Source organism: Gobius niger, assembly GCF_951799975.1.
Source record: "Gobius niger genome assembly, chromosome: 16".
NCBI lineage: Eukaryota > Metazoa > Chordata > Actinopteri > Gobiiformes > Gobiidae > Gobius > Gobius niger.
In genome coordinates this window covers 28,605,398-28,620,665 of record NC_136867.1, presented here as the reverse complement: position 1 = coordinate 28,620,665, position 15,268 = coordinate 28,605,398, and the positions used below count along the sequence as shown (strand labels likewise).

Below are 15,268 nucleotides of genomic sequence, written 5' to 3'. Positions count from 1 at the left end.
TGTTGTTCCTCATTCACTCCACACTCGGTGGTGGTAAGCTGTTATTGAAGCCACAGCCGTCCTGGGGCAGACTGTCCATTTACCACATGGCTATATAATGTGTTGTTCATACCCTGAGCTCTTATTATGTCAGTGCCCTCTGCTGGACACGTGTGGAACTTTTTCCTTTTTTAAATGTAATGCCAGCACAGGAATGGGCTAAAGACTAACTGGAATTTATGCTCTACAGGGCAGGGCCGGATTAAATCATGTCACGGACCTGATCCGGCCCACAGGCCGTATGTTTGACACCCCTGCTCTAAGTTCTCCGTAGGTGAGAACAGTTTAATTCTCGTGCCTCTGAGAAATCTAAGCTTAACAGAGGTTAGTTTCTGATCAAAAATGACAGATTTTTTTCTAGATTCGGAGATAATGGGATTTTTATGAAACTCTTCTTTCTGATTAACTCCTCTCTCCTCTCTGGATGGACACTAACGTTGTGTGAAGAGACTAAATGCCTAAATATCTCAGTTTCAAGTCAATTTTCAACAAAAACATTGTTGAAAAACGTGTGTTCTCGATCTCTTTTTATCACATGTGCATTTAAACAGCCTGGTTCTGGATTGAAGACTTTAACGGGATGTTTCTCAGTCGACCGATTTTAACCATTTAAAAACTCAGAGAAATGTTGAAATCTCAACTGCTTTTACAGCTGTTTGCTACGTTGTAAAGCTCCCTCAGACAAAAAAAAAGAAAAAAAGAAACGCAATTATATATATATAAAATGTCCAGATGTGACTTTTCACAAGTTTTATTTCACTTCTGTTCATCACAGAGCTCCCAAAACCACACATTTTTCCAGTTTTGGCACTCAATGTGTTAAAATATCCACATTTCAATAAACTCCTCAGCTTAATGTAACTCGTGCTAATATTTACAAATGATTTATTAAGGTAAACAAGTTACTTAGCGCTGCTCTAAGAGAAGAACAAATGATGCCAAACACAAGTAAAATGCAAATCCAGTTGAACACTGGTGAATAAGATCCGCAGTCTGTTGTTGCACTTGGTTTGATTCCCTTAAAGAGCTTTGCACTTTTCACCATAACGTATCTGCAAAAGGAATAATGTGCAAAACAAACACGACTCCAGTCCAGTCCCTGTTTCCACTTCTTCTGTGTCACTCGTCTCGTTGTCAGTTTTATCTCCAGAGTCTGTAAAGTTGAATGTAAATATTGTTTTAAAAGTTTGAAGTTGTTTATTGTTGATGTGTTTTTAATATATTGCCTCCTGTGTTTTCTGGCTTCGGGCTGTTTCTGTTACAAGCTGTTAATAAAATATTTGTGGAGAAACAAAACTGCCTCCTCAGGATGTTTTCTCTCTTTCTCTTTAGAACTGTCTGAACCCAGGTGACCTTTTAGATTCAGCAAAAACAGGAAATGGCAGCTTCTTTTGCAATATTTACTGCACTATGACCTAAGTAGCCTTGAACCGAAGGGGAAGAACAGGAGCAAAATATTTCTGCTGCTCCTTTTTACTTTTTACTTTTGTGTGAAGGAAAATACATGAGCGAGTTCCAAAGTGGACAAACCAGCTTCAGTATTTTTAGACTCCAAACAAAATAAGTACTGCGATGCTCTTGGGTGGTGTAATAAGGCCGTCAAAAAAGATTTATTAGTATTTTCACTTTTCATTTGAACTTCTTTAAAAACTTTGGCAAAAAGTGAATCCATAGTATTTTTCATCCTTATGAATATATACCTTTTTATAGCATTACTTTTCTATTTGTAATCCTTACTCGTTTTGATCTTTGTAGTACTCAGCTACATTTACTCAAGTAACTCAAGAAATTGTATTTGAGACTGGGAGTAGTTTTACCATGCGGTACTTTTTACTTCTACTTGAGTAAAATTATGATGAAGTATCTGTACTCTTGATAATTGTTACTTTTCCCACTGTCCATTTCAATTACTCACAGCACAAGTAACATTTTCTCCAAGTACTTTTACTTAACCTTTGACTCCCGTCTGAACCAAGCACATTTTCTGCAGTTCAGCTTTACTTAAATCTAAAAGCTTCTCAACCGGAGAGGAACAGTGTAAAAACTTTTTTTGTTGATTTTTTGCCATTTTTTGTTGATTTATTCCCACTATTTTGTTGAATATTTGTCACTTTTTTGTTGAATTTTTTGCCACTTTGTGGATTTTTTGCCACTTTTTTGTTGAATTTTTGCAATTTTTTGTTGAATTTTAGCCACTTTTTTTGTTGAATTTTTGCCACTTTTTTGTTGATTTTTTGCCATTTTTTTGTTGAATTTTTGCCTTTTTTTCTCTGATTTTTTGCCACTTTTTTGTTGAATTTTTGCCACTTTTTTGTTGATTTTTTGCCACTTTTTTGTTAATTTTTTGTTGATTTATTCCCACTATTTTGTTGAATTTTTCCCATTTTTTGTTGATTTTTTGCAATTTTTTTGCTGATTTTCTGCCACTTTTTTGTTGAATTTGTGCAATTTTTTGTTGAATTTGTGCCACTTTTTTGCTGATTTTTTGCCATTTTTGTTGATTTTTTGCCACTTTTTTGTGGAATTTTTGCCATTTTTGTTGATTCTTTTGCATTTGTGTTGCCTCTTCATCCTCGTTTTCGTTGTTATTTTGACACTTTTTTTTCAAGAAGCTCTTAGATTTAGGTAAAGCCAAACTGGAGAAGATTTGCCTCAAAAGTGTCAGTCAAGTTACTAAATGTTTTTCTTTATGGAGACATTTGTTGGTTTTAATGCTTAATGTATGTATATGTAAAATATCCCGTGCATTCGTGTATGTCCTACGTGCAAACAAACATTACTCCAATGAACCATAATGAACGGTCCTGTGGGCGGATCTTTGGCCGCAATAAAAACCAAAACATTCCACTCTGCCGTGCCCCGCCTCCCCGCGCTCTGATTGGTCCAGCCCCCCTCCCTCTGCCCTCTCATTGGCTAAACCCGCTGTCCGTCAGAGCTGCGTTAGCATTAGCCACATTAGCCTGAGCCCGGAGCCGCGGACCGTCACAGACATGTCCTCGGTCCCGGACGGTAAGAAGCTGATCCGCAGCCCCAGCGGCCTCCGCATGGTCCCGGAGAACGGCGCCTTCCACAGCCCCTTCAGCCTGGACGAGCCGCGCTGGGTCCCGGACCGAGAGGTGACGCATTTAAAGCTCTATTTAAAGCGCTTTCAGGAACTGCTTCTTTTTTATTTGACAAGAGGCCATGATGAGAGCCGTGCGGAGACAAGCTAGCGGGAGTGTTGGCGGAGAGACTTCCGGTTTTCAAAGTTAAAGCGTTCACTCATTTATTTAAAAATAATAATCCCTTTTTACTCATCATTTTTCAGTGCAAACATGGTGCGATTACAGCTATTCAAAAGTATAACTCCCTAAACGTCCTAAAGTTTTTTATTAATATTATTTTTATTTAAAACAAAAAGAAAGAAAAAAACATGGTTAAAGGGGCTGGAAGCAAGTTCGCCATTTTATACTCACTACTGCCACCTCTGGCCATATATGTAACTGCACCTTCTATATTAAGCTCGTGCATGACGGCAATTCGGGCCGAAGTGATACATTTTTGAGTGACCGTACAGGATTTTAGAGGCAGTTGTGGTGAACAGGTCTGAGCTCATTCTACACATTAGGACATGGCTGGAACATGTAGGTGGAGGAAAATACTTAATTTTAACATTTTTAAACTCCTTATAGTCCCTTTAAGTATTACTACATTTCATTTATTTTCTCTGTGTTTCTAACCTCGCCTGAACAGAGTATATTATCTCTAGTTTGACTTTACCCAAATCTAAAAGCTTCTTAGTAAAACAGCAAGACGGTGACAAAAACAAGGATGAAAAAACAACCAAAAAAGTGACAATAATGAAGGAAAAAGTGGCAAGAAATTTACAAAAAAGTGACAAAAAATCAACAAAAAAGTGACAAAAAAATCAACAAAAAAGTGACAAAAATCAACAAAAAAGTGACAAAAAATCAACAAAAAAGTGACAAAAAAATCAACAAAAAAGTGACAAAAATTAAGCAAAAAAGTGACAAAAAATCAACAAAAAAGTGACAAAAAATCAACAAAAAAGTGACAAAAAATCAACAAAAAAGTGACAAAAAATAAACAAAAAATTGCCAAAAAAAATAAACAAAACAGTGCCAAAAAATAACAAAATAGTGGCAAAAAATTAACAAAAAAGTGGCAAAAAAAAATAACAAAGTGGCGAAAAATCAACAAAAAAGTGGCAAAAAAGTGGCAAAAAATCAACAAAACAGTGGCAAAACAGTGGCAAACAATCAACAAGCAAAAGTGACAAAAATGTGACAAATCTGCCGGAAAAGCGTCAAAAAGAAGGTTAAAAAAAAGTGATGAAGAAAGCAACAAAAAATGACAAAAACGCAGCCACAATGCAACAAAAAAGTCACGATCAGTTTTGTAGGTCTCATCTTTCAAATGAGGCATTTCAGTCGAGAAGCTTTTCGATTTGGGTTAAGCTGAACTGGAGACAGTATGCTCGGTTCAGGCGGGGGGTAAGAGGTTAAAACTGTCTTAAAACACATTATAATCTTAATCTTAATGTAAATATGTTTATCTATATATAAAAAATGCTATATAAAGTGTATCTCAGTAATTATTTAATAGTTGCTCTTAATTTTTCCTTATTCCGATGCCTTTTCCACCACTGTACTACGACATGTATTTTATTGTGAAAGTCCCTGCCTGCTTTTCCTTTGTTTTCGCGTTTCTTTTGTATTTTGTGGAGTTGGGCGTTTTACTCTGAGCCACGCACGCAGCTGCAGAAAGAATCCGTCCACAAACACGCAATAAACACTTCATTATGTCAAGCACCGAATAACGCCTGTAAAAGGAGCCGTGAATGTGTCGCACGTTTGTCTTCGTGCAACAGTGACGTGGATTTAAACACAGTCTCTTTGGCTCTAGTAGCAATTGTTGATTAGTATTATTAAGTGATTTTGCAGAGAGTTATTTAGTCAGTGTGTTTTCAGTTCGAATCCTGTGCCTGCCTCTGGTTCTTATTTTTCTAAAGCAGTAGTTTTCCACTGGTCACTTCTGTGTTTGTTTTGGCCAAAGCTGAAGAAAGTGAATCCAAAGTCAAACAGACGAGACGAGAAAGAAACTTTGACCAGAGGAGAAGTCAGACATAAAACTGTTTTACTGCGTTATCTCTGTGTAGCTTTTTAACTACACGTTTTGTTTGTTTTGACCAATACACAAATTACACCAACCAAACATATTGCACTGCCTCAGTTAGTGTTCAAGTCTGTTATGATCTTTTAAGTCTATATTGTTCAAAATGGCACAAAAAGTTCACGTCTAAACCAAGCGGGACGTTTTACTCTTTGGTCCGTGTCTTGTTTTTTGCTGGTCTGTGTGTTTTGACTTCCCTCCTCTCTCTTCCTGTCCTCAGTGTTCCAGATGTATGCAGTGTGACACCAAGTTCGACTTCATCAGGAGAAAGGTCTCACTTTCAACTTTTCACCACTTTACAATGTGCGACTTGGAAGAACTTTTTCTGCTGCCCATTTGATATCTCAGAAAGTGTCGTCGTCTCATGGTGAAACAAAACGTATTTGGTCTGAAGCGGCACCGCAGCCTTTAAAGAGGGGGTATTCTGCTTTTTTCAGTCACATAGCACCAGTCTATAACACACTACAATGATGAGCAAACCTTCTGTTGGTCTGTAAATGCAGTAAATTAGAACAACTGCCTTGGATAAAATGTCTCTCTCAAAATGGCTGTAGTGAATGTCTTGAAATAGGCCTCTGTCTCTTTAAGAACCTCTGACCCTTTCAGACACGCCCCCTCCACTAGGGCTGCAACTAACGATTATTTTGTAATCGATTAATCTATCGACTATTTTTACGATTAATCGATTAGTCGCTTGGCTATGAATGGTGTGTTTTTATCACATGAAGCTAAAGTGGATCCGCTTGAGGACGTGTTGATGGAGTAAACGTAAAGAAAATGTTTGTTGGAGGCTCTTGGTGCTAATTCTGCTTCTGATTGGATGAGACACAAACAGATATTCATGAAATTTACAATGTGCAAAGTGTACTACATACACTTGCTATAAGAAGTAGGTTAGAAGTAGTAGGTTTTCATCAAAAATACTACATTTTCATGTAATTTTTGCTCTATTTGAGTCTGTGTGAACCAGAAAACGATTAATCGATTACTAAAATAGTTGTTGACTATTTCAATAATCGATTAGTCGTCGATTAATCGATTAGTTGTTTCAGCCCTACCCTCCACACGCTGTCTGTGGCATCAGTGGGGAGGGGGTTCTGCTGAGGAGCAGTGGTTGGTTACTCGGCTGGTGATGAAAGCTCGGAGGCGTCTCCAGGAGGTGGGGGCGTTCCTAGGAGGACTCAGGCAAACCTGTCCCTAAAATGGCCGCCATCAGAGTTTTTACAGATTACTCAGAAATACATGAATGTGCCAAGGCAACACTTCAGGCATGTTTTTAATGAGGGAATGACATAATAACATGATGTAAAGCTTGAAAAAGTCCATTTTGCATAATACCCCTCTTTAAGTAAAAGGCATTTAGCATAGATTACAAATATAAGGTCATAATCCAAAATTATCCACTTGTAATCCACTCACGCCCGCCTCTCTGCCGCCCCCTGCAGCACCACTGCCGTCGCTGCGGCCGCTGTTTCTGTGATAAATGCTGCAGTAAGAAGCTGCCTCTGCCGCGGATGTGCTTCGTGGACCCGGTCAGACAGTGCTCGGACTGTGGCCTGGTCTCTCAGAGGGAACTCGACTTCTACGACAAGCAGCTCAAAGTGCTGCTCGGAGGTAAAGTATTACATTATACTACGACACTCAAAGCTCTGTCCAAATGTGCTCAAAGTGCTGCTCGGAGGTAAAGTATTACATTATACTACGACACTCACAGCTCAGAGGTACACCACTATAAACACTTTTATATGGACTGTGCTAATATTAAGGCCTTAAATGTCAGTATAAAGTATTACATTTGATTCCAACAGACATTAAAGCAACACTTCTTTGGAAATCAAGACATTGCTCAGTTACAAAGCTTTTCACTGCAAAAAGTACCCGACAAAAAACAAGGGAATAAATCTTAAAATAAGACATTTTGTCTTGTTTTAAGGAAAAAATTCTGCCAATGGGGTCAGCATTTTTTTCTTGCTAAGAATTCTTATTTCCAGAATATTTTTCTCATCAAAAAACAAGAAAGAAACACTAAATTTAAGCAAATAAATAGCTAGAATTAAGCAAAATGTCCTCAGAAAATGGAATAATTTAAGGAAAACATTCTTATTTAGTGAAAAATTTTGGGGTATTTTACTTAAATGTTGCTTGATTTAAAGGGGTAGGAAGCAAGTTCGCCATTTTATACTCACTACTGCCACCCCAGGCCATATGTGTAACTGCACCTTCTATATTAAGCTCATGCATGACGGCAATTCGGGCCGAAGTGACACATTTTTGAGTGACGTACAGGATTTTAGAGGCAGTTGTGGTGAACAGGTCTGAGCTCATTCTACACATTAGGACATGGCTGGAACATGTGGGGGGAGGAAAATACTTAATTTTAACATTTTTAAACTCCTTATAGTCCCTTTAAGTAAAATGTTCTAAATTACACACATTTTTGAGCAAAATGTTCTTAATAAATACTGATATTTAAGGAAAATATTGCCCGCGCTCGGAGACCCACCTCCATGATGTGGAGCCAGGCTGATGGTCAGAATCACCTGCTGGAGGATTCACCTATTGTACATGTTTTGTCATTTTTGTCAATTTTTTATCACATTATGGTCACATTTTTTCGTCATTTTTTCATAAATTTTTTGTAATTTTTTGTCATTTTTTTGTCACATTTTTGTCATTTTTTCCTCCATTTTTTGTCAATTTCTTGTGACATTTTTGCCACTTTCTCATCAATTTGTCGTCACTTTTTTGTCAATGTTTTCTCGTGTCCAATGTGCTTTTTTGTTTACTGGAATGGATGAAAATCTATTGAAAAAATCTTTAAAAATCATTATATTTGCCTTTCTGCTGCTGCTGTAGAAACACAATAAGACGGCCTTTAACCCTTCGGTCTCTCTGACTCTCTGTTCATTATCAGGTCTCTTCAGTTTCTATAAATACCTCTCGCTCTCGACCTCCTGCCGCCGGCGACAAATGTCCCCCGTGTCGGCAATCTGAGCCCCGAGGCATGCTGGGAAATCATCTCATACAGTATTGATGCAGCAAAGCCATCGCTAATAAAAACAAAACTGCTAAACTGACCTTTACTCACTGAAGAGCAGACGTTAGAGAATCTGAGCAAAGACTTTTGTTTTTGTGAAGTTTCTAAAGACCTTATGTGATGTTGATTTCTTTCGCAGGAGGAACGTTCGTCGTGACTCTGGGAGCGGCGGAGAAAAATGAAACCATGACGTGTCGCCTCTCCAACAACCACAGGTCAGACTTTTTCAACATCACTGAATGTTGTTTTGTTTTGAGGAGTTTTTTTTTCACCATTTTTTCCTTCATTTTGCCCCAGTTTCTCCCATTTTCCCCCCAATGATTCCCCGTTTTTCACTGAGTCGTGTCTGTGTCTCGGTCAGATACCTGTTCCTGGACGGGGAGTCGCACTTCGAGGTGGAGCTGTCGCGTGTGTCGAGTTTACAGATCCTCACGGACCCGAACTCTCCCGGAGGTCAGCGCTATAACATGTTAATAACACGTTAAAAACACGTTAAAAACACGTTAATAAAAGCCTCCTCTGGCTGGACTGTGTGGGTTTGATCTAACCCGTAACTGTCCTCAGACTAACCCTCTCTCTGTCTCTGCCGGCTCTCTCTTCTTCTCTCCTCTCTTCTCTCTGTTCTTCTTTCTTCTCTCTTCTTCTCTTCTCTGTTCTTCTTCTCTCTTCTCTTCTCTCTGTTCTTTCTTCTCCTCTCTTCTCTCCTTCTCTTCTTCTCTTTTCTGTTCTTCTCTGTTGTTCTCTCTTCTCTTTGTTCTTCTCTCTTCTCCTTTCTTCTTTCTTTCTTTCTCTTCTGTCATCTCTCTTTTCTTCTTTCTTTCTTCTCTCCTTCTCTCTTCTCCTCTCTTCTTCTCTCTTCTCCTCTCTTCTTCTCTCCTCTTCCTTCTCCTTCTCTCTTCTCCTCTCTTCTTCTCTCCTCTTCCCTCTCCTTCTCTCTCCTCCTCTCTCCTTCTCTCTTCTCCTCTCTTCTTCTCTCCCTCTTCTCCTCTCTTCTTCTCTCTTCTCCTCTCTTCCTCTCTCTTCCTCTCTCTTCTTCTCTCTCCTTCTCTCTCCTCTCTTCTTCTCTCTCCTTCTCTCTCCTCTCTTCCTCTCTCTTCCTCTCTCTTCTTCTCTCTCCTTCTCTCTCCTCTCTTCTTCTCTCTCCTTCTCTTCTTCTCTCTTCTCCTCTCTTCTTCTGTTCTCCTCTCTTCTCTCCTTCTTCTCTTCTCCTCTCTTCTCCTCTCTTCTTCTCTCTTCTTCTCTCTTCTTCTCTCTTCTTCTCCTCTCTTCCTCTCTCTTCCTCTCTCTTCTTCTCTCTCCTCTCTTCTTCTCTCTCCTTCTCTTCTCCTCTCTTCTCCTCTCTTCTTCTGTTCTCCTCTCTTCTCTCCTTCTTCTCTTCTCCTCTCTTCTCCTCTCTTCTTCTCTCTTCTTCTGTTCTCCTCTCTTCTCTCTTCTCTCTCCTCCTCTCTCCTTCTCTCTTCTCCTCTCTCCTCCTCTCTTCTTCTCTCTTCTTCTCTCTCTCTTCTCCTCTCTTCTCCTCTCTCCTTCTCTCTTCTTCTCCTTCTCTCTCCTTCTCTCTCCTCCTCTCTTCTCCTCTCTTCTCCTCTCTTCTCCTCTCTTCTTCTCCTTCTCTCTCCTCCTCTCTCCTCTCTTCTTCTTCTCTCCTTCTCTCTTCTTCTTCTCCTCTCTTCTCCTCTCTTCTCCTCTCTCCTTCTCTCTTCTTCTCCTTCTCTCTCCTCCTCTCTCCTCTCTTCTTCTTCTCTTCTTCTCTGTTTTGCTGCAGACTGTAGCGTCCACACTTACACCAGTCTGATGGACACTCAGGGTCTCCTCGAAGGTTTGCTTCTGTTTGTGGTCACTGTGGTGAACTTTGCATGAACCGTCTCATTCATAAACATCTCCAGGGTCGAGGCCTTTCATTATCAGTAAAAAGAGCATCTACATTTCTTACAAAACAATGACATTTCTTGACCATTTTCACTGCACAAGTTCACCAAAAATAGAAAAAGGATGAAAACAACTTCAGCTGCAGTTTTCTGTGAAAGTTACTAAAGTTACTAAAGTTACTACATTTCCTCTGTTTGATGGAATGTCTTAAAGTGGAAATATCCTGTACATGGAGCTGAAAAAAGGACTTATTATTTATGCCTGCGGCTCCTCCTGCTGGCAGCTGTGGGAATAACTTATTAAAAAACTACAGTTTCAGCTCGGCCTGATAAACCCTATGTCCATATAAAATGTGGATTTTGTGCTTCATAAATGTGAAGGACAGGTTTGGGTAATGACCTGTCCTCTTAACCTCTTAACTCCCGCCTGAACCTCATCAGATTTTTTTTTCCAGAATTTTTTTGTTGGGTATTTAACTCATTTTTGTAACTTTTTTGTCATTTTTTATCACATTTTTGTAATTTTTTTTGTCACATTTTTGTAATTTTTTTTGTCAAATTTTTATCAAATTTTTGTTCTATTTTTGTAATTTTTTTGTCACATTTTGTCACATTTTTGTAATTTTTTCGGACATTTTTTCGTCAATTTCTTGTGACATTTTTGCCACTTTTTCATACATTTTTCGTCACTTTTTTGTCAATGTTTTCTCACTTTTTTGTCACATTTCCATCATTGTTTTCGTCTCAATTTCGTTGCTATTTTCACACCTTTTTTCCAGAAGCTTTTGGATTGGGGTAAAGCCAAACTGGAGAAAATGTGCTCGGTTCAGGTGGGAGTTAAGGGGTTAAAATGTTAGTGGTCCAAACTCACACGACAAGGAAACGGTTTTAACATGGATTTTGCGTGATATGTCCACTTTGAGAAATTCAATATGCCCCGGTTTTGTCATTTTGTCATTATAACTGTAGTATTTGGGGATTTAAAAAGCTTTAAATTTGACTTGTTGCCACCTGTATAGAGCCTGATCTTCTCCAGTTCCACCTCAATATGACCCCAGTTAGGGCGCCCCCTTATGTACATCTTATTCTGTGTTTACTTCCTAAAAAGAATTGCAGAAACGAACCTCACAAGTCTTTTAAAGGGATATGCAGGCTAGCTGATACCATAGAAATGCACTAGCCTAGCACCAAAAAACTCTTCAAATATAAGAACTGCATGAATTACAAAATAACTAGGAAACGAGGCCCTATGTCAAAAATCCTGAAATATCCCTTTAAGAACACAGCTGAGTAAAAGTAGCTGCAGTTTAGCTCCATTGTGGTTGTTTCCAAACGTCTGTCTCTTCATGAAGCTGCTGTAGCTTGTTGTATGTGTGTGTGTGACCCCTGACCTCTGACCTCCAGGCTCCAGGGCCAATGGGATGTTGCTGCAGTACAAACCCATGGGCTCCCAGGACTCTGAGCAGCTCCGCCTGGAGACGGCGCAGGACCACAAGGGGGCAGCGCTGTGGCTCACTGCCATGCACAAGGTGAAGGACAGATGAGCGGCCGTGATCCAAGATGGAGATTCAGTCAATAAGAGATCTTGTTTACAGCAGCAACAAATAAAAACAAACAAACGACTGCTCATATTTAACCCCTTAACTCCCACCTGAACCGAGCACATTTTCTCCAGTTTGGCTTTACCCCAATCCAAAAGATTCTGGAAAAAACTGAGACGAAAACAATGATGGAAATGTGACAAAAAAGTGAGAAAACATTGACAAGAAATTGACAAAAAATTGATGAAAAAATGACAAAAATGTGACAAAAAAATGAAGAAGAAAAAATTGATAAAAAGTGACGAAAAAACAACAAAAATGTGACAAAAAATGACAATAATTTGATTAAAAAATGAAAAAAAAATTACCAAAATGTGACAAAAAATGACAAAAAATTGATAAAAATTTGACAAAAAAAACGACAAAAATTTGACTAAAAAATGACCAAAAAAATGACCAAAAAAATTACCAAAATGTGACAAAAAATGACAAAAATTTGATAAAAATTTGACAAAAAAATGACAAATGTGATAAAAAAAAAATTACTAAAAAATGTGACAAAAATTGATGAAAAAATGACAAAAATGTGACAAAAAATTTACAAAAAATGGATTTAAAAATGACGGAAAAATGACAAATGTGACAAAAAATGACAAAAATGTGATAAAAATGTAACAAAAAAATGATAAAAATGTGATTAAAAATTTGACAAAAAAATGAAAAAAATGTAACAAAAAAAATGAAAAAAATTTGATTAAATGACGAAAAAATGACACAAACAATTACAAAAATGCGACAAAAAATGACAAAAATGTGACAAAAATTGACGAAAAAATAACAAAAAAGTTACAAAAATGAGTTGAATACCCAACAAAAAAATGATGGAGAAAAACGTGATGATGTGAGGAAAAAGATCCTCTCGGTTCCGGCGGGAGTTAAGAGGTTAAAGGAGAATCTCTGTGTCTTGTTTCCAGGCGGCGAAGTTGCTGTACGAGTCTCGCGACCCGTGATCCGGCCGTGGCCTGAACTCACCCAAGTGTTTCCCTTCAGCGGTTTGTGTTTCCCGACGTCGACCTTTAACACAAACCACGGCGTCACTGCAGACATTTACCTCCGAGTGTCTAACGCTTTAACTCCTGTGGCACCGAGGCTCGGAAAGTTTCACTGTAAAAGAGACGTTAGGACGAGACGCTGCAGGTGCAAAAACAGAGGAAAAGATTAGACCAAACTCTCCCTTTATGATGTTTGATTTATCAACTAGGTTTATCCAGGAAGTAACTCCAACATGGCTGCCCTCCCTGGTCTTTCCCACGCTTATTTATTCACAAATACTGTTTGGTATCCACGTGTAGCAGGAAAGGCTGTGGCCGAGATGCCGCTGTAATCCAAATATGGGCATTTCCTTTGTGGGAGACGGTTTAAAAGAAAAATTGAAACATTTTGGAAAAAGTTGGATTTTTTTTTTTTTTTTTTAACCTTTTAACTCCCGCCTGAACCGAGAGCATTTTCTCCAGTTCAGCTTTACCCGAATCCTGTAGGCCAGTGTAACGCCTCATTTGAAAGACCTACAAAACTAAATTGATCTTTTTCCTCACATCATCAGATTTTTTTCATCACTTTTTTTGTCGGGCAGTCGTCTCATTTTTGTCAAATTTTCGTGACTTTTTTGTCGCTTTTTGTCAATTTTTTCTCAATTTTTCGTCAATTTTTTCTCACTTTTTTGGTCAAATTTTTCTACATTTTTGTTGTTTTTTTGTACATTTTTTGAAACTTTTTCGTCAATGTTTTCTCACTTTTTTGTCACATTTCCATCATTGTTTTCATCTCAGTTTTGTTGCTATTTTCACACCTTTTTCCTGAAGCTTTTGGATTGGGGTAAAGCTGGAGAAAATGTGCTCGGTTCAGGTGGGAGTTAAGGGGTTAAATGTGGATAGATGAGTTTTATGGATTTGGGTAAAGCTGAACTGGAGAAAATGAACTTGGTTAAGGCGGGGGTACCAGGTTAATGCAGATTTTTGGCATTAACTTTTTTATCTTAGATTAGAAGATTTTTCTCCACTTCAGTAGCTCCAAACTTCACAGCATTTGGAAGGTTTTTCAATATTGAATTCCAGCCTGATTTATTGAACTTTGAACCCAAAAAACATGACAATTTGAATTTTTGCACAAAAAACAATCCACAATCCCTCTGGGCAAATCTTTGTATCCAATATGTCATCATTAAGTCAATGACTGCCAATGACGTGTATAGTCGTCAATTAGGTTTTTCAATGGGGAACAGCTGCAGCAAAGCCTTGAGTGTGTCTGGTGTTAAAATCTTAGTTGTGCTGCCTGATGAACTTGTAGTTGTTTTATTGAATCACTAGGTGGCAGCATTGCTCTTTCGTTTTCTCAGCTTTTTGGTCAGAAAACAGCACTTTTTGGTAATTTTATCTATTGTCTACGATGATCACTAAAGAACGGAAAGAGGTACAAACAAACTTTTTTTTTAATGAAAGAAGAGAGTCTAATCTTTCTGTTGGTGGGTTTGGAGTTTTTTTTTGTGGGTCTTGAAAAAACAGTAAAAATCCTGAAAAACCTCTGGCAGTGGGAGCTCTCTGATTTGAAAATGGCTGGCAGTCAATGAGTTAATCTAGAAACTTCAACCTGACTCTGTCCTTTTTTATTTAGATTTTGTTCATTTTTATATTAAAACAGAAAATGACAGAAAACTTGCAATACATTTTTCCCTCATGTCTATGTCAATAATCTACAGCAGAAGTTCCAAACTCATATCTCTACATTTATGTTCCCCCTGTTCACCTGCAGCGTCTCGCCTTAAATCTAACGACAGTAATAACAACACAAAGGTTCAGCCTCGAGAATAATCCTCTTGTTGTAAATGGAGGAGTTTGGAAACTTTCTGAACCTCGCTCTTATTTGTCGACGCAGGAAACTGTTTGGACCTAAAGTTGTGGGTGTGGTTGGAGTTCGGAGGTCGGAGGTCGGTCTTCCAGGTTTTGTGGATTTCCAGAGTAAAAACTTTTGTGCCATAACTTTATCTGGGAAAAGGCTTTGTTTTCGACTGAAGTTTGCGATGTTTAACTGAAACACGGCGGCGAATCCTCTTCTACCAGCAAACTGCAGTTCTTTTCTTTTGTATAATTTCCCTCTTTTGTAAAATACTCACTTTATAATAATATATTTTTGCTTTGAAGTGGTTTGTAGTAATTACGGCTTTTCCCAGAACTTTGTTTTTAAGGCGAGACGCTGCAGGAGAAACGACATTCTTTTAGATTTCATGACTTTTCATTCACAAATACTGACATGTTTGGTATCCACGTGTAGCAGGAAAGGCTGTGACCGAGATGACGCTGTAATCCAAATATGGTAATTTCCTGTGTGGGAGACAGCAGCGGCTAAAGACTGGAGGAATATACACAGGTGCATGGAACTATATCCCTGCTTGAACTTTAGAAATGTTTTTTTCTTTTTTTAAATCCAAAATCCCCCATTTTTTGTAACTAACGTATCAACACTGACAAAAGAATAATCATTTAGAAGAAGAAATTACAAAAATCAAAGGCCGTGGGAACCCAGGGTGCTGAGGGCGCTTGCAGCACCCCCTGGTGGAT

The 15,268-nt window shown here is 38.4% G+C and overlaps 1 protein-coding gene across 2 annotated transcripts; it reads left to right on the top strand.

Moving 5' to 3' along the window:
• The first annotated feature begins 2,976 nt into the window (after positions 1-2,976).
• zfyve21 (zinc finger, FYVE domain containing 21) lies at positions 2,977-12,855 on the top strand. Of its 2 annotated transcripts, XM_079573970.1 has the most exons (8): positions 2,977-3,155; positions 5,432-5,482; positions 6,657-6,825; positions 8,388-8,463; positions 8,610-8,701; positions 10,011-10,064; positions 11,518-11,642; positions 12,629-12,855. In XM_079573970.1, the coding sequence occupies exons 1-8, from the start codon at positions 3,030-3,032 to the stop codon at positions 12,662-12,664; spliced, it is 729 nt and encodes a 242-aa protein (XP_079430096.1). In that variant the 5' UTR covers positions 2,977-3,029; the 3' UTR covers positions 12,665-12,855. The 2 variants fall into 2 exon arrangements, with proteins under 2 accessions (XP_079430096.1, XP_079430097.1); XM_079573971.1 differs by lacking the exon at positions 10,011-10,064 and having other exon boundaries at positions 2,978-3,155; positions 12,629-12,852.
• Positions 12,856-15,268: the final 2,413 nt, after the last annotated feature.

Bases quoted from the DNA above. Each gene is read 5' to 3' on its own strand.
- zfyve21 (XM_079573970.1), top strand. From the start codon at position 3,030: ATGTCCTCGGTCCCGGACGGTAAGAAGCTGATCCGCAGCCCCAGCGGC. The intron at 5,483-6,656 runs GTCTCACTTTCA...CGCCCCCTGCAG, and splicing joins TCGACTTCATCAGGAGAAAG to CACCACTGCCGTCGCTGCGG. The intron at 8,702-10,010 runs GTCAGCGCTATA...GTTTTGCTGCAG, and splicing joins GGACCCGAACTCTCCCGGAG to ACTGTAGCGTCCACACTTAC.